This window comes from Felis catus, chromosome E3 (assembly GCF_018350175.1).
Source record: "Felis catus isolate Fca126 chromosome E3, F.catus_Fca126_mat1.0, whole genome shotgun sequence".
NCBI classification, from domain to species: Eukaryota; Metazoa; Chordata; class Mammalia; order Carnivora; family Felidae; genus Felis; species Felis catus.
Window position 1 is genome coordinate 25,791,176 of NC_058383.1, and position 24,889 is coordinate 25,816,064.

General features: G+C 42.5%; 1 protein-coding gene across 7 annotated transcripts in view; it reads right to left on the reverse strand.

The window, feature by feature from the left end:
- IQCK (IQ motif containing K) overlaps nt 1–24,889 on the reverse strand; it is a 128,543-nt gene that overhangs the window by 68,815 nt on the left and 34,839 nt on the right. For 5 of the 7 annotated variants that reach the window (XM_045048017.1, XM_006942263.4, XM_006942265.4 and 2 more), the window contains one exon: nt 4,540–4,624. The exons of the other annotated variants lie outside the window; for them this stretch is intronic. In XM_045048017.1, coding sequence (XP_044903952.1) covers nt 4,540–4,624 — 85 coding nt within the window. The remainder of the gene's footprint in view (nt 1–4,539; nt 4,625–24,889) is intronic. 7 annotated transcript variants of the gene reach the window in all.

Genomic DNA, 24,889 nt, shown 5'->3' on the forward strand with positions numbered 1-24,889 from the left:
ATGAAACTTAGGATCTGCTTGTTAATTTCTGTTTAAAAAAAAAGGCAGTTGGGATTTTGATAGAGGTTGCATTGAACCTGCAGATCAAATTGTACCGCCATCTTTACAACATCAGGTCCTCCAATCAATGGACACAGGCTGTCTTTTCTTTTGTTTGGGTCTTTTAAAATTTCTTTGCAGTTTCCAGCGTAAGTCTTGCAGTGCTTTTGTTAAATTTATTCCTAAGTATTTTATTCTTTTTGATGCTATTACAAATGGGATTGTTCTGTTAATTTCATTTTCAGATTGTTCATTGCTAAGTATGTACAAATACACTTGATTTTTGTATATTGATTTGGTATCCTGCAACCTTGTTGGACTTGTTTATTAGTTCTTGTGTGTGTGTGTGTGTGTGTGTGTGTGTGTGTGTGTGTGTGAATTAGTTAGGAATTTCTGTATGGAAGATCATGTCTGTACAGAGAATAGAGATAGTTTTACTTCCTCCTTTCCAATCCGATGCCTTTTATTTCTTTTCTTGCCTAATTTCCTTAGCTAAAACCTCTAGTGCTATGTTGAACTAAAGTAGAGAGGATATCTTTGTCTTGTTCCCAATTTTAGGGGGAAAACACCCAGTCCTTTCTCCCTAAATATATTAGCTGTGGAGTTTTATGATCACCCTTTATGAAGTTATTGAGTGTTTTTATCATAATGTAATATAATCATGTTTATTAATTATAAATTAATGGTTAATTTATTAGTTATAAATAACAAAATCATTGGATTTTGTGTTCTGCATCCATTGACATGAAAACATGGTTTAAATAAATTTGAAATTAATGAAAATTATACTATAGCCTGTTTGTAAAAACTGTTCAGTGTATATAAGGCTACGGTCTCTCAAATTTTTCCCAGCTACTCCAAGTTATCCACTGTTGTCAGATTGCTCTGTTTCCCTTTAGATATTTTCCTATCCTTTGTGTGTGTGTGTGTGGGGGGGGTGTGTGTAGTTGTCAAAAATATACAGTACATTTAAAAAAATTTTTAATGATTATTCAGTTTTGAGAGAACAGGGGAAGAGCAGTGAGAGAGAGGGGGACACACAGTCTGAAGCAGGCTTCAGGCTCTGAGCTGTCAGCCCAGAGCCCTACACAGGGCTTGAACTCACAAACCACAAGATCATGACCTGAGCTGAAGGTGGATGCTTAAATGACTGAGCCACGCAAGCACCCCATAAAAATATACAGTATGTTTTAATAAAACTGGTATTACACACACACACACACACACACACACACACACACACACGCAATTTCCTCCCCTTGGGATATCATCTTGGTCCCAGCAGACAATCCAGTGTTCCATCTTTCTTTTAAGGTTGAGACCAAGTCCTTCCTTTTTTGTGGAAGCTTCCAAGGTCATCCCATATATCAGACCTCTTTTCCTTCTGGCAACAACTTAGGATCTTCCCCCCTCACTTGGTGACCTTTAGTAATATATTTTTAGCACAGGAGATGTTTGGGTTTGAACAACCTGAACTCTCACACAGTATACACTGACCTGTAAACATCTTTTGTACTATGAGGTACTATATCACTAGTGTGATGATGGTACTATAGCCACGGTTAAATTTGGGGCCACTTTGACATCTTTTTATATGGCAGTGTTTGTTGGTGTGATAAGCTGAATTCAGCTGTCTTAAGGACTACAGACAGTCCCCAACTTACGATTACACTTTATGATGGCATGAAAGCCATATGCCTTCAGTAGAAACTGTACTTCGAATTTTGAATTTTGATCATTTCCCGGGTGAGTGATATGCTATACAATATTCTCATGAGGCGGCAAACCACAGCTCCCAGTCAGTCATGTGATCACCAGGGTCAATAACCAATACACTGAGGATAATTCTGCACCCAAACAACTATTCTGTTTTTCATTTTCGGTACAGTATTCAATAAGTTACATGATATATTCAACAATTTATTATAAAATAGGTTTGGTGGGGGATGATTTTGCCCAACTGTTGGCTAATGTAAGTGTTCTGAGCACATTTATAGGTTAGGCGAAGCTAAGCTATGATGTCCAGTGGGTTAAGTATATTAAATGCATTTTCAACTTACACTAGGTTTATCAGGATGTAACTCCATGATACGTAGAGGAAGATCTCTATGTTTCTCATGCTGTGTCCATAACACAGGCCCCCTGTGTGTGAAAGTCTTATTACTGCATGGGAGAATCAGGGACAGAACATCCCCTTTTACTGTTAACATAGTGATTACAATTTAGGCTTTTGAGTATGATTTGAAGAAAGGGCTTTGCTGTTTTAAAGAAACAAAATCTGCAAATCACTATTTTATTGCATTTGGCTCTTACTGTCTCATTAAAAGGATCAGAAAATGGAAAAGTAAAACTGCTAATGCTAGTGTAACAAGTTCAAGTCTCACAAATGAAATATGCTGACGGCAAAGGTGGAACTCAAAAAGCATGTGGAAGCCAGGAATCTTTCACCTTGGTTGGACATCACTGGACTTAAACTAACCTGCTGATGTTCAATTACAGAAGGACAAAGACCATATGTATAAAATATGTAGGAAATGCTGAAAACCTATGTAGTTAAAAATTATATCTAAATCATGACATATCACAGAGGGTTTTATTACTGGCTTTTAACTCTTTGGGAACAAACTGCTCCTTATAATGTGCAAGTCTATTATTTAACCTTCACACTTGACTTTGAGCCCTGTGTTCACTGGACAATATTGCCTGAAACAGTAAGCTGCTTATAAGAAAGGACAGTCCCATTTAACATTTAAATTCTTTTTTTTTAACGTTTATTTATTTTTGAGACAGAGAGAGACAGAGCATGAATGGGGGAGGGTCAGAGAGAGAGGGAGACACAGAATCTGAAACAGGCTCCAGGCTCTGAGTGGTCAGCACAGAGCCTGACGCGGGGCTCGAACTCACGGACCGTGAGATCATGACCGGAGCCGAAGTCGGATGCTTAACCGACTGAGCCACCCAGGCGCCCCAGTCCCATTTAACATTTAACAAATATTTTGCTTATTGATTTATTAATGGTATCTCATTAGAATTCATCTAATTTCTTCCTGGACAACCGTTTGCCGGCATGTTCACCTCAGGCTACTTCTCCTACAGCAGCTCTGAGGAGAGTGTCAGCATGGAGATGTTTGGCCTCCGTGTAAGTCCACTGAGACCTTTCTCTGTGGCACCTCTGAAATCAAATCACCACCTCTGAAATCAAATCTAAACTAGTTCCATTGATGTTTAACACTCAGACTTGGGTAGAGACACGCTTTTACCTAGAATAGGAGCTTCATGTTTATTGGAAGCTTCTTAACATTGATGTATGGCCAAAAAATTGGGGAGAATGTATACTTTTTAGCACAAGACACACAGGCCACTCTCATATGTATATTTGGTAAGAATTTTTCAAAGTACATCCTCTGGAAGGGCCACATGACAATATGGATCAGGAGCTTTAGGAAAGAACTCACCTTTTGACCCAGAAATTCCACTTCTAGAATTTGTCCTACATAAACAACCAGACAATTGTGCAAAGATGGCTGCACAAAGATATGTATTACAGCATTTATTATAATAATGATAAACTGGGAATAACCAATAGGAAAATGGCTACAAAAGACAAGTTTCAAAAGAAAAGGTTACTTCTAGCATATGTTAAGTGTCTATATGTTATTCTGTCTTCTAAGATTTTTCAAATTTTATATTTTTCATTTATTCACTTTAAAAACTTTTAAGGGGCGCCTGGGTGGCTCAGTCAGTTGAGTGTCCGACTTCGGCTCAGGTCACGATCTCGCAGTTCGTGAGTTCGAGCCCTACATCGGGTTCTGTGCTGACAGCTCAGAGCCTGGAGCCTGCTTCGAATTCTGTGTCTCCCTCTCTCTCTGCCCCTTCCCTGCTCATACTCTGTCTCTCTCTGTCTCTCAAAAATGAATACATGTTAAAAAAAATTTTTTTTAAATTTTAAGTCCCGTTTAGTTATCGTAACAGTGTTATATTAGTTTCAGGTGTACAATATAGTGACTTGACAGTTCCATACATGACTCAGTGCTCATCAAGATAAGTGTACTCTTAGTCCCCTTTACCTGTTTCACCCATCAAGATTTTTAAGGTTTAGAAAGTTTTACAGCAAAATGCCAACAATGATTATTTTGGGGTAACAGTTTCAGCAATTCAAATATTTTTTTTTGCTCTAACTGAATTATCTGAATTTTCTTTTTCTAAAACGAACATGTATTGCTCTCTGTATGTAAATAATATTATTTTTTAGGTAATACAGGCTAGTCGATCCAACATTAAAAGGCTGTAGAGTACTTTTCATGATAATTGCAAAAGAAGCTTTGGTAAAAATACTAAACCACTCTTTGAGATGTATTTTACAGAGAATCCTATTTCTGAGGTTTGGATGTTAGCTATAATACCCTCTGTTTCAAATTCATCTAACAGTTTTCCCATGGGCACTCTGCATCACAAAAATTCCCCACCAGGCCAAACGCCATAATTGCACAAGGCTCTTACCAGATAGGCTCTCCAGAAGGACTGAATGATCAGCGCTGCCTCTCCTTCTGTCAGCAGGAGGGAGAGTGGCATTGCCGGCCGTGGGCTGAAAAGCAATAAAATGGTCATATGCCCCTGAGAATCCATCCTTCAGTCTCAGCAAGGCCTTTGACAACATAATGGCCTCTCTGATTAAGTGCCTCATCCATTTCCATTCTTAGAAAGCAACAATGCCATTTTTGATAGAAAAGTTTAAGCTGGGTTAGCGTGTTTTGTCTTAAAATCGAAGATGGATTTTGTTTTGTTTTGCTTTTAACCAGCAAAATCTTAAATCACTATTAACCTGCTCTGCTTTGAAAGGCTCAGGTTGCTAAAGCTGCATGTTACTCCTAAAGGTGCCACATACATAAGGCTGTGTAGACATAAAACAAGAGACACAGCAAGGGCGACTTTTAAATACTGCCTTATGACTGACACTTAATAAAGGGCTCTTTTTCCAACTTCCTATGGACGGGAAATGAAAACAAAATATTGGCATTTATCTCTGATAAATTGTGTGCACATTACAATTTAATGTGGCTTAAATTCAAGCATATTTTTTAAAAAGAATGTTTCATTTATTTAAAACATTTTTAAAAATTTTTATTTACTTTTTGAGAGAGAGAGAGAGAGAGAGCAAGCATGAGTGGAGGAGGGGCAGAGAGAGAGGGAGACAGAATCTGAAGCAGGCTCCAGGCTCTGAGCTGTCAGCACAGTGCCTGACATGGGGCTCGAACTCACGGACTGTGAGATCATGACCTGAGCTGAAGTTGGACGCTCAACCAACTGAGCCACCCAGGCACCCCAAGCATATTTTTAAGTTAAGTTCTGCTACTACATCTTAATAGGCAATAAAATATGTCAAGTGCTGGGTCAGCTGATACTGTTTGCTCTTTTTGGATTGTGCAGATTGTGATGGGATTTTTGATCACAGATACTACATTTAAAAATCACGGCTAAATGCTCTTTTCTTTTCTTTTCCCTAAAAGTTTCATAGAGATACTAACTCCTGAGAAGATCTTATGAGTATGACTTAATTCTGGTTCCTTATGTTTCTCTAAAGCACAGCTACCACTGAAAAGCCAAGTTAAGTCTTTTTAGATATAGTACAAACAAATGAACTTCTGGAAGTATGTGGGTCATAGAGGCTGATCTCAAGGCAAGAACCCTGGAAAGGACTTTGCAAGTGAGGGGTTCTTAAGTGCCCTCGCCTCAGAGCTCTCCCTAATAACAACCATCATTTGAATTTATACTAACTCCCATTGTGTAGAGAGGTTGACTAAGCTACCCAAGGTCATACAGCTTGTAGGTGGCCTAGTAGGGATCTGAGCCCAGACCCATCTGATCCCAAAGCCCAGGCTGCCCTCACAATGCTCTGCTAACACCAGACCTCAACTGAGCAAACACTCGCAGATGCCCAGCTTGGCACCGAATGCAAAGCATTATCAGGCAATAATGTGTGATTCTCCAGGATGTGTGGTTTTATTTCCCCCTAAACTCTGACTTAAAAACAACAACAACCCACCCTTCATACAGTATATTTGTTTGAATGAACATGTGTGCTTTGAATTATTCCAGAATCGAAGAAATCAAAGCCAGGAAGAACCTTGGGGGTATTAAGACCATTTCTAGGGAGCACAGTGTTGTTGCCAGGTTCTGGGTCTTGGGCTGGGCAGGTCCTTTCGAAGAGACCAAGTCAAGGACAGTCTTCTACTTCTTTGGAGAGATAATTACACCCTCAAAATGACAGAAACCTTTCCCTAACGTCCTGTTTCCATTTTCACTTGCATGATGTGGTGGCTTTTTTTATTTTTTATTGTTTTTGGTTCTGTTTTTGTTTTTCATTTCTTCTTACCTAATATCTGGCTTTCTGGGCTGCAATGGAGCATTCATATTTTGCTGGAGGCTTGCCACCAGAGACACATCGGCTCCCTGCTTTCCACATCAAATGTCTCTACTCATCCACTGTCCTTATTCTTTAAGTCTCAGTTGTGTGACACCAACAAATCACATCCCTGAAGCAATTCTCCTTCACTAGTTAAAAATCAATGGCGGGGCGCCTGGGTGGCGCAGTCGGTTAAGCGTCCGACTTCAGCCAGGCCACGATCTCGCGGTCCGGGAGTTCGAGCCCCGCGTTGGGCTCTGGGCTGATGGCTCAGAGCCTGGATCCTGTTTCGGATTCTGTGTCTCCCTCTCTCTCTGCCCCTCCCCCGTTCGTGCTCTGTCTCTCTCTGTCCCAAAAATAAATAAACGTTGAAAAAAAAAAAAAGAATTTTAAAAATCAATGGCTTCTAGAGAGACCTTGGGGTTTCTAAGGAAACCTTGGTGTGTTGGCAATGGATTTATGAGACTAATATTATCATGCATTAATACTAGCTGATATTTACTGAGAGCTTTCTGGACTTCCTTCCTATCAGCCTGCCTCCTTGTGCTCCAGCCATGGTGGCCCTTTTCATCTCTTCAAAAGTGCCCTTCCACCCATGGTCTTTGCAGACCCTGCCTTTCCTCTGCCTCCAATATCCTCCTATCTGCAGCTGTATAGCTGTGCAGGTTGCTGCTTAAGGACACCCAGCAGATGGGCCAGAGGGCACTGAAACCCAGCCCATGCTCTGCCAGCTAAGCCATGCTCATGGCCTGGGGTCACATCTGCCCTGGGGTAGGAGTACCTTTTCCTAACTTGCTCAAAATCTAAGGTTGGGGGTGAGAGGGCTGACACTCCTCCTGGTTCACTCTTAACTCTTTCTTCTGATCTCCATTCCAGTGTTATGGAAAAGTGTTTTTTGTTTAGGTTAGGACCCAGTGGAGCTCTGTGTAATTTTCCTTCCTAGTCCTTGGCCTAATTCAGAGATAGAAATCTGTGTGGTTATCTAATTAATGCCCTAATCCTCAGCCGGACTGCAGGCTCCAGGAGGGCAGAGACCAGGCCCGTGTCTGCGCCTCTTGGCAGTCCCAGCACTTAGGAATTATTCCAGAACCAGAGAAGTCAAAGCCAGAGAGAAATGACATTTCTAGTGGGTAGCTGATAAATGTTTGTGGAAGGAGCTCTCTGCCTGGCACAGTGTCCTAAGCACTTTCCATACATTATTTCATTAAATCCTCACAATCTTAGCAAGGATAATAAATAAAAGTAATATTAGCTGTGGTTATCCTTCTTTTAGAACAAAGAAACTGAGGCACAGAGGTGTGAAGTGACTCATTCAAGGTCACAGACCATTTCCTGCTGAGAATCTTTTGGCCCAGGAAGCACAGGGAGTGGCCTAAAAGGGGAAGAGAAGACAGCTCAGAAGGTCACTGATGTGGAATTCAGGGTCTCGCAGCTGTGCGTGTTTAATAGAAGAAAACAAGGTCATTTGCCTTGAAGAAAAAACTGGGGAGGGAGAAAAAAGCCGTAATCATAGAAGATGCCCTCTTCATTAATTCTTACAGTAATAACTTGGCAGGTATTCATTTGTCTGACGCTCCACAGGGAAATCCGATGTCAGGACAGCAGAACAAAGTGGAGTTTGTCACTTGTATCGGAGGGGAGATTTGATGGCGCCTTTCGGTTCGGCTGCAATTTCCCTGCCTTAAGTATGTTTTTCTCTACTGATGTCATGAAATCCTCAAAGTAACAGTATTCCTGTTTTGGAATAGCAGTAGGAAAGGAGACCTGCAAATCTGGGGACAACAGGCTGGGCCAGCCCAACAAAGGGCTTTCACCAGTAATGAAACCTCGAACCACTTTGCATGACAATGAATCTCCAAAAAGCAAAATGAGATTTCTAATAGGCCTTTAAGCAGTAATATGAGGCCACCTTTAGTGACATCTTTGCTTTCATGGCTAAATAATGGGGTGCTGTCTAGTTCCCAAACCAAGAATAAGTGTGAGAGAGCCAAATGAAAAGGACTTAATCTTCTGAGTGTAGTCCCTGGGAATTATCAATCATTTCAGCAGGCCAGCGTGAAGGGATAGAAGCCATGTCAGGCCCTTTTCTCTCTTTTGGAATCAGTGCAACTGGCTTCAGGTCAAATAAAAATAGAGATCGAGTAGAGGCAGCTTCTCATCATTGGGGAACTGGGAAGGGGGAGGAGGTGCCATGTCAATCACAGGAGAAGGCGGGCAGACTCCCTCCTCAAGGGCTTACATGGGACATAACCCAGAGCAGACAGGTTTGCATGTTTCAACGGGCAAAACAGTATCACTGAGTATGTTTCCAAGACTTATTTCACTGGTCATGCTCATTTGTCATGTCTTTTTCCTTTTTTCTTAAATGTGAATCAAATATATTTGAACATAGGAATCGATGCTATAATTCTGAGAAAGAACAAGCATTTATTTTTCTGATTCTCTGTGTATGCATAAACACACACACAATTCTTTCCCCCTTTTTGGGTGCTAAGGAAAAGATTTGCAGGACCTAAAAGAGATACAGCACGATTTCAAAATATATAAGGGACTCTGAAAAGTTCATCTTTGTTAATTTCTACATCCAGTTCTAAAACAAGAGGGACCATCCTAAAGTGGCACTTAAACAAAATAAAGCAGAAAGCAGAAAAGCTTGCTTTATATTGAAACTTGAATCTTGGAATCCAAATTCTATCCACTTTTCATTAGGTAAGAGACTAAGTTGTTTTCTTGGAACACGAAAGCACAACCCTGATGCCAAGCCATTTACAAAATGACACAGGCCCTAAATCAATCATGATTTATAAAGCCTTTCTAGGGCCTAAGTATTTAATAACAACTACCCATCCTATCCAGCAAAAGAGATTATCCAGTCCCTGCCCGGCCTTAACTGGTTTCCCAAACATTCTGTGTTAGAGGCATCATCAGTCTTGAGTAATAAATTTCAAATATTTGGAAGAAATACAACAAAGGTTATCTGGAATGACGCACCCAGATATATGGTGACCAGCCATTAGGATGGAATCTCATAGGATTTTCTGTGATGTCAGGAACAACTCTGAAAATCAGTAGGGTAGAGCCAGCTGCATTACTCTCTAGCGGCCTTAAAGTGCATTCAGAAACCATGGTTACTAGGATGTGATCTGGCTTCTGCCCCCTCACTAATCACCCTGAGAGACTCACAAGCAGGTATTACCCTGGCATCAAGCTGAATCACTCTCCTAAGTTAAACCCAGAATCGAATCCCATCTTACCAGCCCCATCACTGGACGTCGCATATGGGTCTAGCCAACAGAGCTCACCTAAGAATGAGACAAGGCCAGGTGCCCACCCTGTAAAGTATAACCGTGTTGAAAGTCAGGGTTGTGATACTTGATGCGTTTTGATAAACGGGTCCAGGTTGCCGTGTTGTTTAGTCTCTTTGTAATGGATTACATGTTTTCTTTAACGTGACTCAACGAAAACCTGAGGGAGACCTGCCTCCTTCCCAATATCCCTTTTCCCCCTCCAGAGAGTGAGCCTGAGCAAGGGTGGGTGTATCAGAAGAGCAGACCACCTCCCTCTTCACGGCTTCCAAATCTCTGGCAGGGGATCTTAACTTGGTTTGTGTCCTAGATCCCTTTTTACACTGGCAGTTTGGATTTCTTTTCTAAATAACATATAGTTTTTTAATTTGAGAGAGAGAGAGGGAGAGAGTACACAAGTGGCGAGGGCGAGGGGGCAGGCAGAAGGAGGTGCGAGAATCTCAAGCAGGCTCCAAACTCTGACATGGGGCTCACTCCAACGACCCTGGGATCATGACCTGAGCTGAAACCAAGAGTCGGACACTCAAGTTACTGAGCCATCCAGGCACATCGCTGCCCCCCCCCAAATAATACTTTTTTTTAAATATGAAAGTAAATATATAAGATTTCAAAGCAAACCAATTATACTGGAATACAGTTTTCAAAATACTAAAAAAAAAGACCAAAAACAGGTGGTGGGTCACCTGGGTGGCTCAGTCAGTTAAGTGTCCAACTCTTGATTTTGGCTCAGGTCATGATCTTGCAGTTCCTGAGTTCCAGCCCCTAATGGGCTCTGCACTGATGGCATGGAGCCTGCTTGGGATTCTCTCTCTCAGCCCCTTCCCTGCTTATGTGTGCGCATGTGCTCTCTCTCTCTCTCAAAATAAATAAAGAACAAAACAAAACCAGGAGGTGACATAATAACATATGTGTTTCTAGAGTATGCAGTAAATAGGAGGAGCTAATGGCATGTCAATTACCTGCTGTAATTTAGAAGAAGTGACATGTGTAAATGATACTTCAAGACCATTGCAACTACTGTATCGGGATGCGAAAAAATCTGATCACTATTAGTGACCAAGACACAGGTACCATGGACTCTTCTGAAGCTCGTTGCCCATGCTCGTAATTAAAAGTGGGGCTACATTTCAGTTAAAGGGTAATGAAAATAGAGAGGCAATGTGTCCACCTTCCAAGTTCAGGGACCCCCGAGTCACTGACAGCATGGCTGGAGCTAGGGAAAGGGGAGAAGACGAGGTTTACATCCAGGATGAGACTGAGAACTAAAGATTTAAAACTAAACAGGATGAATTCAAACAGTGAAATGAGACCATCTAAAAACAGAGAGTGACCAGGAAGTTAGGGAATTCGGCCAAAAAGTTATTTAAATGGCTGCCTCCCAGACAGAAGGGAGACCCACCGTGATACAGTGGGTCAGTTAGTGGGGAAAAAATAAAAAGAAAGCTTCATATTTTTACTCCCCAAAACTTGGGATTTATCCATAAAGCCGTTAAATTTTCAAAACAGAACTCTAATTTCTGCCACTCCATTTCAGTAACTGGCTCCTCATTCAGCCAGTTGCTCAGGCCTGAAATCTCCAAGCCATGTTTGACTTCTCTCTCACCACACATTCAATCCATCAACAAGTCTTGGTTCCAGCATCAAAATATCCCAAATACAACCTCTTCATGCCTCCTGAACTCTGAGCTGCCATTATCTCCTGCCTACAGTAGCCTCCCCACTGACCACTTGCATTGTTAGAGGTGACTGAAGTCAACTTCCCCGCTAGCCACCAGAGTAATCTTCTTATTTATTTATTTTTAAATGTGTATTTATTTATTTTGGGGGGGGAGGGGCAGAGAGAGAGAGAGAGAGAGAGAGAGAGAGAGAGAGAGAGAGAATCCCAAGCAGGCTCCACGCTGCCAGCACAGAGCTGGACCTGGGCTGGATCTCACAAACCATGAGATCATGACCTGAGAAGAAATCAAGAGTCGGACCTTAACCCCAACTGAACAACCCAAGTGCCCCCATAGTGATCTTTTGTAAAAGATAAATCAGATTCCCTCGATCTTCTCCTAAAAACCCTCTGATAGTTTTCTATCACACTCAGAGGAAAAAAGTTAATCTTTACCATGGTACCCAAAGGCCCACCCAACCTGGGCACAACCTAGCCCACTGTTCTGGCTTCACTGTCCACCCGGCTTTGGCCTCCCTCATCTCCTCGTCTCACTAGCCAAGTCTGTTCCCTCTCTCAAGGGCCTTCAGAGTGGCTGTTCTCTCCACCTGGAACACTCCTCCTTCTGATCTTTGTAAGGTTGGCTTACAGACCCCTGTGCAAATGTTTCCTGTTTAAAGAAGTGCATCTTCCCTGGCTTCTCTAAACACCGGCAGCTCTCACCCCAGCCCTGGGATGCTCTATCCACTTACGCTGCTTCATTTTTCCTCAGAGCACTTGGGTCTTCTTTACATTATGCAATATGCTTATCTGTTAGCTTAGTTATTGTCTTTATACTAAAATGTAAACTCTATGGGGGCCAAGACTTTCTCTTGTTCTCCACTCTATCTATGGTACCGAGAAAAGTACCTGGAAAAGAGTAGGCATTCAGTAAGTGTTTTTGAATGAATGCATATTATTATAGATAAGAAAACAGAGAACTTTCTTTAATGTCAGGATTTATCAGTGGCGGAGCAGATATTTGGTCCTTCTCTTGCTTGGTTATTCTGCCCTCCACGTTTCATACCACTAAAGTAGTGACTGCCATTCTCCTCAGATTAAGGACACAATAAAAGGTCTTCTTTGGAGACCTCCTATGAGCCCTCGGCAATGGATGTCTTTAATTTTCATCTGCTCAACAGACCCTGCCCCTTCTTGTGGTATCTATCAGCCCTCAGATTTTGCTTTGACAGCTCCGCCTCCCTGTGCTGGGGGGTGGGGAACGTGGGTCACAGCACCTCACCCTCCAGTAACCGAGGGGTGTACCTGACAGCCAAGCTTAGCCAAACAGATGTGGTTTCCCTAGAATGTGAATCTTGAGTGGACCGGCAGAGACTATAGTATTCTTCCCGGCACTGTTGTCTAGAAAACATGGGTCTATGATTCCTGGATCACCACACCTGCTTTCTAAGGCCAGGTCCTTGCCTTTTCCTTCACGTTTGTGAGTAATCATTTTTTTCTTTCAGTATATACCCTTTTCCTTAAGTAGCCTTTAAATTTCTGTTGCTTGTGACAATTTCTCTGATACCATCTTAGACCTCACGGCAACCCTGCAAGGTCATCCCCAAGTAACAGGAGAGAGGAGCACGGCTGGTGAAGGGATTATTTCCAGATTGCCCGACTGTGGCAGGCTATATAACAGTTCCCCAAGATGTCCTCATTCAATCCCCAGACTCTTGAATGGATACGTCCCCTTATATGGCAAAAGGGACTTTGTAGAAGAAAAGGATTTCGAGATTATCCCAGATTATCTAGGTGGGCCAATGATGTAGTCCCAAGGATCTTTGTGACAGGGATGCAGCCGCAGATGGCACCACAGGAGTAGCTGTGATGATGGACACCAGAGGTCAGAGTGAGGCAAAGAAGGGGCCATGGGCCCTCCAGAGTACAGGCAGCCTCCAGAAACCAGAGAAGGCGAGAAAACAAATCCTCCTCTAGAGGCTCTGGAAGGAATTGGTTTTACACTTCTAGCCCCGAGAACTGTAAGAGACGACACCTGTGTTGTTTTGAGCCATCAGTTTTGTGGTAATTTATTAAGCAGCTATGGGAAACTAATACCCCAACTAATAAATGGCAGAGCTCAGGCTGGAACACATGCTGCCTCCAACAGGCTCTCTGGGCTTGTTACCAAAGAGTCACCTAGAAACAACAGGAAGAAAGGAAGGAAGCAGGACTGTGTGCCGCAGAGAAAAGGGCTACCCACATGCCAAACCTCCAGCGAGAAAGAAGCACATAGCGGACTTATGCATCCCAGCGTGTCCTGAATTCAGGAAACAGCTCTCCTTCCTTCCTATTTGAAGACAAATGCTAATATAAAGAGCAAAGTTGATTTATTATCCTCATGAGGCTCCTAGCCTCTGAAGTTACCCATCTATAAGACAAAATAAAATTAAAAGATTTTTTTCCTTTCAACAGGGCACGACAGCAAATTTACTGCCATGCCACCTTTTAATTATGATCCTTAGTGCAACATGCATGCTGTTTCCTGTGCCATTTAGGAGGCACGAACATTTTCCTTCAGATTATTAACCTTCTTGCAAACAGACCATCATACGAATGGCTGGTGCTTGTCCTCAAATGGCACGGTGACACTTTTGTTTTCACCTCAGCTTTTGGTCATAAGATACCTTTCATCGACATGAAAGTATTGTAGATTTTTTTCTTTTTCTTTTTTTTTGTCCACGGGCTGAAATTTGCTGAAAAGACATTTCACCCAAAGCAAGCTTTTCTAAAACACAATCTTTGTTTCATTGAAGGTCTCAGCTTTAATGATGTCTTTCATGAGCCTTCTCCCCTGAGACATGGGACCAGATAGACAGCAGGGCACTTTTGTTCCTTGTGCTTGTGTAGTGATTTCTTTTTGCAAATGTATCTGACCAATTCCTTTTGGTCAAAATAAAAGTGAAACTTTTTTTGTTCTCAATATGATAGCAAATAATTTCCTTGTTTCCGATTGGCTGGTTGAGTCACGACTCTATTATAACAAAAAAGAGGATGATGCCAGATTCATAAATAGGAGGAAAGGCATCAGAAGATATGATGTAACCCACCGCTGTTGAAAGGTAGGGAAGAAAACACCCTCATTAAGCTCTCATGAGAGCATGTAGCACATTGTGTTATTGGTCCCAGTTATTACTCTTCTCCCTGGAAAAAAAGAACTGTATATCTCTGCTCTGCCATATGCCTTGCAGTCTTTGCCGGGGGTGGTGTCAACCTCCCTGTAGCACTGCTATTTGGCTTGGCCATGGACTTGTATCGGCCAATGAAACGTGAGCAGAAGTAAGGTTTGCCACTGCGTAGAGGGGCCATTGCCCTTCTCTCTCTGCCATGAGAGGGAGGGAGGGGGCTGTTCCTTCAGCCTGGGTCCCAGAATGAAAAGGGACATGGAGCTGAGCCAAAAGTGATATGCAGCTAACATAAAAAAGGGGGAAGAAGAAACATTTGACATTGTAAGGCACTGAGATTTGAGGGTTGTTTAGCAACAGAACCTAGACAAAGCTAAGTTGGAATACTGGAGGCTAGTTGGGGCAATACCATGTCAGAGCACATATCAGGACTCTTTCTTTTTTTTCTTTTTTTTTTTTTTTTTGAGACAGAGACAGACAGAGCATGAACAGGGGAAGGGCAGAGAGAGAGGGAGACACAGAATCCGAAGCAGGCTCCAGGCTCTGAGCCATCAGCCCAGAGCCCGACGCGGGGCTCGAACTCACGGACCGCGAGATCGTGACCTGGCTGAAGTCGGATGCTTAACCGACTGCGCCACCCAGGTGCCCCCGTATCAGGACTCTTTCATTTGCAAGTAATAGAAACCTACCTCAGGGCACCTGGGTGACACAGTCAATTAAGTGTCCAACTCTTGATTTCGCCTTAGGTCATGATCTCATGGTTCGTGGGTTCTAGCCCTGCATCAGGCTCTTCACTGACAGCAGAGAGCCTGCTTGGGATTCTCTCTCTCTCTCTCTCTCTCTCTCTCTCTGCCCCTCCCCCACTTGTGCATGCTCTCTCAAACATAATAAAATAAGATAGATAAAACTTAAAAACAAAGAAACCTAACTCAAACTGGCTTAAGCAAAAAAAAAATAATAATAATTAAAAAAAAAAAAAAGGATTAACTAAGAGGGAAGGGATAGAGTCAGCTTTAGGCATGGCCAGATAGAGAGGCCCAAAACAATGCCATAGAAACTCAGGCTCCGGCCACCTCTCAGTTCCACTATTATCTCGGGCACAACCTCTTTAGGTGCTTGCCCTCAGCAGCTCAAGGCTTATGACTTCAAAGCTCCAAGTCTAGAGGAAAAGAGACAGTCTAAAGTAAGTCTAAAGGAAAAGAGCTTCCTGGTTGCTTCCTAAAAAAATCTTGGGGTTATTGGTGACTCAAACAATTTGGGAGCAACTATAGTAGTCGGGGATTCAATGGTCTGACTGTCGAGGCCTGGGTCACATCCCCAACCCAGAGCCAGAGGGGGAATCAGCTCACTGTCCACATGGACTGAGAACAGGAGAAACGTGATCCTCTCAGTGTCACATGGAGTTCTGTACCCAGAGGAGGGAGAGGAAATCAATGCAGGGTGGGGAAAAACATAAATGTCTACCACAGGAAGAAATGGAATAAAAAGAAGTAGAACAGAGGTGCCTGGGTGGCTCAGTCAGTTAAGTGTCTGACTCTTGATTTCGGCTCCAGTCATGATCTCATGTTTTGTGAGATCGAGCCACGCATCAGGGTCTGCTAATAGCACAGAGCCTGCTTGGGATTCCCTCTCTCTCACTTTCTTTTTGCCCCTCCCCACTCTCTCTCTATGTCTCTCAAATAAACTTTAAAAATTTTTTTGAAAAGTAGAATAAATACCCTTTAGTTTTGTAATTGTTTTTAATTCTTAAAGTAACTCTGTAGACAATATGAAAGCTACAAAATAATTTAGAAGACAAAATAAAAGCCGTGTTCCTGACTTTGGAGTGAAACATCCTTTTGAAAGATTTTTACATGTAGAGTTATTTAATTCTATGATTATCCTTGATTTTAAACATTTCCTTTTCACTGTATAGTTTAACAAATATGTTTATTTTCTTTGTGATAAATCTTAGTTATCTTTATAAACCTAAGAAAAAATATTTTTTAATGTTTATTTATTTATTTTGAGGCGGGCAGGGGCAGAGAGAGGAGAGAAAGAGAATCTCAAGCAGGCTTTGTGCGGTCAGCACAGATCCTGACAAGGGGCTCGAACCCATGAACTGTGACATCATGATCTGAGCTGAAACCAAGAGTCAGACGCTTAACTGTCTGACCCACACAGGTTTCCCATACCTAAGAAAAAAAATTAAGGGTTGTCAATGTCTATATAAAATAGCTACAAAAAATGCAGTTACTTGGAAAAAAAGTTATGGAAAAGAAATGGGAAACTGAGAACACATGGACAGAGTGAAGAGTATGCTAAATTATGGGGAACGTGTAGGAGAAGGGCCTGTCATTTATGTGAAAAGCGATCGGCAGCCATCCGTGACAAATGATCCCAACCTACCAGCTGTGATCTGACAATATAATGACATCACGCAACAAAGACAGCTGGGCTTGGTAGAATTTGTCTTACCAAGAACGTTAAAATAAAGCCAAACTCACATTTTAGATGGTTCCCCTGGCTGGTAGATAGGATTCTCTGAGGCAATAAATGCTAACACACACATAATATAAAGAGGAGTTCTATCTTCTACCACAGCTGTACTCTGAAATCAGCACATAAGATGAAAATCACATCCAGTCAAAATTTCCCCTTCACGGCATCCTTCAATCAATGTCACATAGCCAGTGTTCTCCCTGTCTTAGCACCGATCACTCTAAGTAGCAGGTGATCTAAGAGGCAGGTTCTTAAAGGCATGGACTCAGGAGCCAGGTTGCCTGGGTTCAATCCTGTCTTGTTGTTTGCTAGCTTCTGACCTTGGGCAGGTAAGTCATCTCTGCGCCTCAGTTTTTTCTCTGAAATATGGCTGTCACTGGGACAGCCAGTACTCGTGGAATATCCAGTGTCCCTTATGGATCTCAGCCTACCTTGCAGTTGGTTTGGAGTCAGGCTCTGTCAGGAGGCGGGAGAAAGTTAAGAACATTCTAGGCTGAGAAGGTTAAGAACTAAAATGCCTCCTCCACTCTTTTCTTCCTTTGCTTTAGTGACCTCAAAAATCATTATGTTCCAGATAGCTATAAATAAAAGGGCTGTCTAAACTGTGTCAGTCTTTGTATGAGCAAGAAGTAAACTGTTACTGAGTATTTCAGTATTGTTTATGATTGCAACTCAGTCTAAAATAGCCTGACTACTACAACGGGGACAATAACATTTCCTACTCTGTAGGGTTGTCATACAAGTTAAATTAGGTTAATATTTATCAACTGTTCAGAATAGTACCCGAGTACATACTATATAGGTGCTTGGTTGGCAGGTAGTTATGTGGGTAGGCAGACATACAAACAGAAGCATGTAGTTGTCTTATGAGCTGCCCATGTTATGAAGGGCACATAACACTGGGAACAACTAAGGAAAGAGCTGAGTCATGTGCCCTATTTATGCTTTTGCCTATAGAGTGGAATGGCAAGGGGGAACAGCTTGGTTTTTTATTTCTCTCTCTTTCCCCCAAAGGCATGTCATTGAACTAGTATAAATTAAGTACATGCATTTTGTAATCCAACTATACACAAAGACTATCCATGAAGACAGGTACCATGTTTCTCTGTGTTATATTTCCATGGTACAAAGTATCCAATAAACGGTAGCCAACCAGCTTATGAATACGTCTGTGCTCTATAATTTTAGAGCACATTTGAGCATTCAATAAACATCAGCTAAATAAATGAACAAATAAATAACTACTTTCAAATAGCTGGAACACACCTATTCATAAACATACTAGTACTGGAAAAATGGTATCCCCTTAATGGTTGGCACTAGAATCCCTCTTAGGTAAGAAACTAGCTTTGTTTACTTGAAAGACCATTTTACAGATGGAAAATCTGAGGCTGAGAGCAGTTAAGTCATCTTCATCCAGAGTCACACAACTGGAAATGGTGAAGCTTGGTTTGGAAGGCAGAGTTGTGAATCCAGAGTCCAAGTTCTTTTTTTTTTTTTTTTCTTTAACGTTTATTTATTTTTGAGACAGAGAGAGACAGAGCATGAACGGGGGAGGGTCAGAGAAAGGGAGACACAGAATCCGAAACAGGCTCCAGGCTCTGAGCGGTCAGCACAGAGCCCGACGCGGGGCTCGAACTCACAGACTGTGAGATCATGACCCGAGATGAAGTCGGATGATCAACCGACTGAGCCACCCAGGCACCCCCAGAGTCCAAGTTCTAACTCCTACACTTCAACTCCCGCCACTTCTTTGTCCTCTAGGATATTCCTACACCAACCTCGACAGCTCCAGGATTTGACGTGCTGTCATCTTCCCCAACCCATCCCCCACTGGCCTTTTCAGATACTTCATTATTCATACTGATGACACCTCCAACACCATGGCCTCCAATCCACGTGACTCCATGACTCCCATCTTCCCTTATGTCCATCACTCAATAGAATGGTCACATCTTAGAATGGGCTTCAGATTCCCTGAAGACTCTCATATCTCAATTTTCCAAATTTCTGCTCTGATCGTAACCTTATCCAACCTTCCATCTTTCTCACTCACGCTCATTTTTTTTTTTTAATTTTTTTTTTTCAACGTTTATTTATTTTTGGGACAGAGAGAGACAGAGCATGAACGGGGGAGGGGCAGAGAGAGAGGGAGACACAGAATCGGAAACAGGCTCCAGGCTCTGAGCCATCAGCCCAGAGCCCGACGCGGGGCTCGAACTCCCGGACCGCGAGATCGTGACCTAGCTGAAGTCGGAGGCTTAACCGACCGCGCCACCCAGGTGCCCCTCACTCACGCTCATTTAATTGTTTTTAGCTCTTATGCAAAACTAGGATTTGAGAACGTTCTTGGTATCTAGAACAGGGCTCAGCAAACTATAGCCCATGGGTCAAATGTGGCCCATCACCTATTTGTGTAAGTAAAGTTGTACTAGAATCTAGCCAAGTCTGTTTATTCACGTACTGTCTATGACTGCTTTCCTGCTACAATGGTGGAGTTGAAGTAACTGGATCAGCAATTTGCAGGCCATATACAGCCTGCAAAGCCTAAAAGACTTACCATGTTCTACAAAAAAAAGTATTTATTGTAAGAAAAAGTACTAGTAGAACCATATTCTTTAGGGCAAGCCCAAGGCTCTGATCATGTAAATCCTCCTTTCATTGTTGCTGGGGAGAAGTGGGTTTGGCATCAGAGGAGAATGTGAAGGGAGAATTAGGCTGAGGTAAGGGAACTGGTTGGTGAGTCATGCGCATTCAGAGTCAGGTCTCAGGAAGGGTGACCAAGGCCTCTCCAGCACTAGGCTTTTCACATGTCCCACACCTGCTACTCTCGCCTTGCCCCAGGGCCATTTTCCTTCCATGCCATTTGAGTTTCTCAGCATGATCACATGAAAACTCAGTCTCCTCCACTGTCTGTCACTCCAGCAAACTCCAGTGGAGAACAGCCCCCAACCCTCCCGGCTGACAGCCAGTCAATAAATACCTCCTTGCCCATGGCTCATCCATCATTCAAGTGGTCATGAGGACCTTTGAAAAATCTCATTGTTTCTTTTCCTTTTAATTTTTTATTATGGAAAATTTCAAAGATATAAAAAAGTAGACAAGAAAACAAAAATGAACCCACGTCACCATCAGCCAGCTTCAATTCTACTGTTCTGCATGTCAGTTATTCAATGTAACTCCCCGCTCCCAACCCTCCCAGAGACACCATACCATTTCATATTTCATTCATAAATATTTTAGCATGTTTCTCTAAAAAGCAGTAACTTTTTTATTGTGACTATGAAATTATTATCATACCTTAAATAAAAGAATAATTCTTTACATCATCAACTATTCAAAAAAATTTTTTTTAATATTTTGTTTTTTATATTTGAGAGAGAGACAGACAGAGCATGAGCAATGGAGGGTCAGAGAGATGGAGACAGAATCTGAAGCAGGCTCCAGGCTTTGAGCTGTCAGCACAGAGCCCAATGCAGGGCTCAAACCCATAAACAGTGAGATCATGACCTGAGCCGAAGTCGGACGCTTAACTGACTGAGCCACCCAGGTGCCCCTATATCATTAACTATTTATTTAAAAAAAAAATTTTTTTTTAACGTTTATTTATTTTTGAGACAGAAAGAGACAGAGCATGAACGGGGGAGGGGCAGAGAGAGGGAGACACAGAATCTGAAACAGGCTCCAGGCTCTGAGTCATCAGCACAGAGCCCGATGTGGGGCTTGAACTCACAGACGGCGAGATCGTGACCTGAGGTGAAGTCAGACGCTTAACCGACTGAGCCACCCAGGTGCCCCTATATCATTAACTATTTATTAAGTATTCAAATTTCCAATTGCCTCCTAATTTTTCTTTTTATTTTTCCTTTGAATCATGATCCAAATAAAATCTACCTATTGAAATTTCAAAAACCACATGAACCCCATTTTAGTGTCTCCAAGTTTGGTATGTTTCTCACTTCTAAAGTGAACACATAATGTAGTATTTCTTTCTCTTTCTTAAAATTGGTGGTTAAATTGTTAACATAATTCAAAAAATATGGTAGCTTTTGAAAAAAAAAGTAAGATATTATTCTTAGAAAAGTTAATGATGCTTCCCCTTTATTTAAGATCCCCTAGGTCCAGTCTAGACTTTCCACTTAATATTAGCTTTGCTAGTCTTCAGCCCTGATTTTACCCAACCATCTGCTTTCTCCACCCCCTTTCCAGGGTTGCAGAGGGTTGCTGGTGATAATCACATAAGCAGGCTGTTTACATGCACCACAAATTCAGGCCATCAGCTGGGCCATCCCTATTTATCCCTAGTTGATTCCCTACCAATTTCACCACAGCAGCTGCTGCACACCCCCTTTCCTCCCCCACAAGCCTCCAGAACCTGCCTGGGCCTCCCTCACAGCAGATGCCTCTACACCTAAATGAACAATCAGGATGACAGGACCCACCATGAACTTGCTCAGTTTTTCCGCTTCACCCCAAATTTCCTCTTACTTGTAGTTCTGGTCTCAGAAGAAGACATACATCTTCTTATACCTAATATATGTGTATATATGCACATAGAAGTCTCTGAAAAGAAGTTCACTAAAATGTCAACAATGGTTACATCTGAGAGGCAGGCTCTTAGGTGATTTGTACCTTTTTCTTCATACTTTTACTTTTTTCTCTGAGCATGTATCATTTTCGCAAAACCCATAATACCATTTCAAAATGTCAGTGATCCCCAAGAAAATGTAGGTGATCCCTACCAGTGAGGGACTTCCAATTTTCCCATATTCTCCATTACTCTTTGAGGTAGGCAGAAAAATGGCACCCAAACATGAAAGAATCATAATTCCTATAACCTATGTTATGTTACAATGGCAAAAAGGACGTGCAGATGTGATTAAAGACCTTGAGATGGGGAGAATATTCTGAATTATCTGGGTGAGCCAATGTAACCTAACAAAGAGGGAGGCAAAAGAGAGTCAGAGAAATGTGACTAAGGAGACAGGATCAGAGATATGTAACATTGCTGGCTCTGAAGATGGAGGAAGTCACCACCAGCCAACATAGGCAGCATCTAGAAGCTGCAAAAGGCAAGAAAATGTGTTCTCCCCTACAGAGACAACACATTTTCCTCCATGAAAGAATGCAGCCCTGCCAACACCTTGATTTTAGCCCAGGGACACCCATGTCAGGCTTTTGACTTCCAAACTGTACAATAATAACTTTTGCATTGGTTAAAAACTTTGTGGTAATTTGTTATAGCAGCAAGAGAAAACTAATATACCCTACTCCCTCCCCACTGAACAACTCAACATAACCTAAGTGGAAACAATGATTTGCTTTGCAGACAAGACAAGACATGGTCACCATTGCCAACCACATGACTTAGAGTAAGTGCCTCCTTCATTGAACCCTTGGACCAACTCTGGGGCACTCCAAAGTTCAGCTGTAGCTGTACATTTGACATGAGGATCTTGATTCCAAAATCAATGTTTCTCTCCAGACTCCACTTCTGAGCTTCAGACCGATATTTCCAATATGGACGCCTCAATCTCAATGTGCCCAAGACAGAAATCCTCATCTTTACCCTTGAGCCTGATTTTCCAGCCACGTCTCTTTGCTTCTATCATGGGCTTCCATTCGCCCAGCAAATCTCCCCTTTTCAGGCACATTTCTTCACCCCCAAACTCATCATCCTGTGCCATCCATCCACTGGACCTATCACAGGGTCCTCCTTTCCATTCCTGTTGTCCCAGTTCAAGATCTTAGGGCTGGAACCAGGTGGTCCGCTGCACTCTTGGGAGTTATCCTGCCAAAGCAGCTCGCTCACAGTATGCCTCTGCTCCAAAATCTTTTAATACTCTCTCGTGCTTATGGAATAATGCCCAAACTTGATGGTTTTACATTAAACCAAAATCCATCCCCTGACTCCCTTCCAGCCTTATCTCCTATCCCCTCCCTATATGTCGGCATGCTCTATGAGTCAGCTATGCTGGTTTCCTGTGCCTGGACCAAGTCCTGCCTTCTCCCACCTTCCTGCCTTTGGCCATGAGTACCCTTTTCTGCTGTATGTCTCATCTAAAGTCCACGGTGTCCTCAGATGGCAACAGTGGCCACTAGGAAGGCACATGTTGCTCCAGACTGGGCCTGTTCACGATTTCATGTGTAGGTGCATCATTTCACCGCACCTTCATGATCATCAATCACATTTCACTAACAAGGAGATACAGGCCTAGAGAGTGACCTGCAGGGGTGCTTTTAAAATATGTCCACGTGTGGTTTGATACTCCTTCTTTCAAAAGGTGGAGCCTAATCACACTCCCCTTGCATGTGGTACATGAGCTGGACTTAAGTGACTCACTTCTAATGAACAGAATGTGGTGGAAGGTGCAGGTGTTTGGCTTCCCAAGTTGGGTCACAAGAGGCACTGCAGCTTCCTTCTTGGTCTCGAGTCTCTCACCCTGGAAGAGGCCAGTTACCATGTGGTGAGGACACTCGAGCAGCCCATAGAAAGGTCCGTGTGGAGAAAAACGGAGGCCTTCAGCCTGTGGATGGGTGTGGCACCGTGTGGTACCGTGTGGGTAAGCCAACTTGAAAGTGGCTCCTGTAGGCTCAGTCACGTCTTCAGCAGACTACAGCCTCCGCGACGTCTTGACTGTAGCCTATGGGACATCTTGAAACAGAACCACCCAGCTGAGCAGCATGCACCTCAATTCCTGATCCACAGAAACTGTGAGAATTTAACAAGTGTTTACTGTTCCAGGGCACTAAGTGCTGGGGTAATTTGTTACACGGTAAGAGAAGCTAAAACACTTACCCGGGGTCATATGACTAGTAAGCTGGTAGAGGAGACATTTGAACACTGGTTTGTCTGTCCCCAGAGCTCATGTTCTTAACCTCAGCCCAGAACTGCTGGAAGTGCTAGTTTATATTTTGCTTCCTTTAGAAAACTTTGACAAAGTCTACCCTCAAAATTCATCTTCCTCCAATCTGTACCCTTAAGCCCTACTCAAAATGCCCATTTATTTTGCCCCCAACAATCCCCATATTTGCCCAAGACCAACCTTACTTCGTTTGCAACTTCCGGCTCCTTTCAGTTTTGGGACCTACATCTTAGTGTTGGCACTAAGATTAAATGAGATAATATGTGTAAAAGTGCTTAGCAGAGGAATGGCGAAATTATACTATTTACTACTTCAAGTATACTTTTTATTAATAGTATAATATAATTATATTATTTATTTGAACACAGTATTTCTTCTGCTCTATGGATGAGGTCTCAACTCTGGGTATTTATTAGAATCACCCAGGAAGCTATTAAAAACAAACAAACAAACAAACAAACCAATACATGGGCTGTACCCTGAATTAAGAGGTCTGATTTAATAGGTCTTGGGGAAGCCAGGCAACAAAAACTCCCCAAATGACTTTAACGTGCAGCCAGGGTAGAAAACCACTGGATTAGGTCAGAGGTTCTCAACCAGAGGCTATTTTGTTGTCTCCCTGCCCCACTCGATCCCTCATGCCCCTGATATTTGCTAGTGTCTGGAGATATTCTTGATGGTGATGGCTTTAGGGAGGTGCTATTGGCATCTAGTAGGTGGAGGCCAGAGAAGCTGCTGAACATTCCACAATGCACAGGCCAGCCCCACATCAGAGAATTATCTGGTGCTAAATGTCAATAGTGCTAAGGTTCAAAAAACCTGGATTAGATATTGTTTCCAGCTCCTGCTCTCATTCTCTTTAAGAACATTGGTTCTTAGTTATCTCTCTGACTCTTCTGGTATCTTTGAGAAAGATACAAGACCTGAGTCCTTCCCTCTCAAGACCAAATGTGGGCACCAACCAGCTTGGCTGCTGC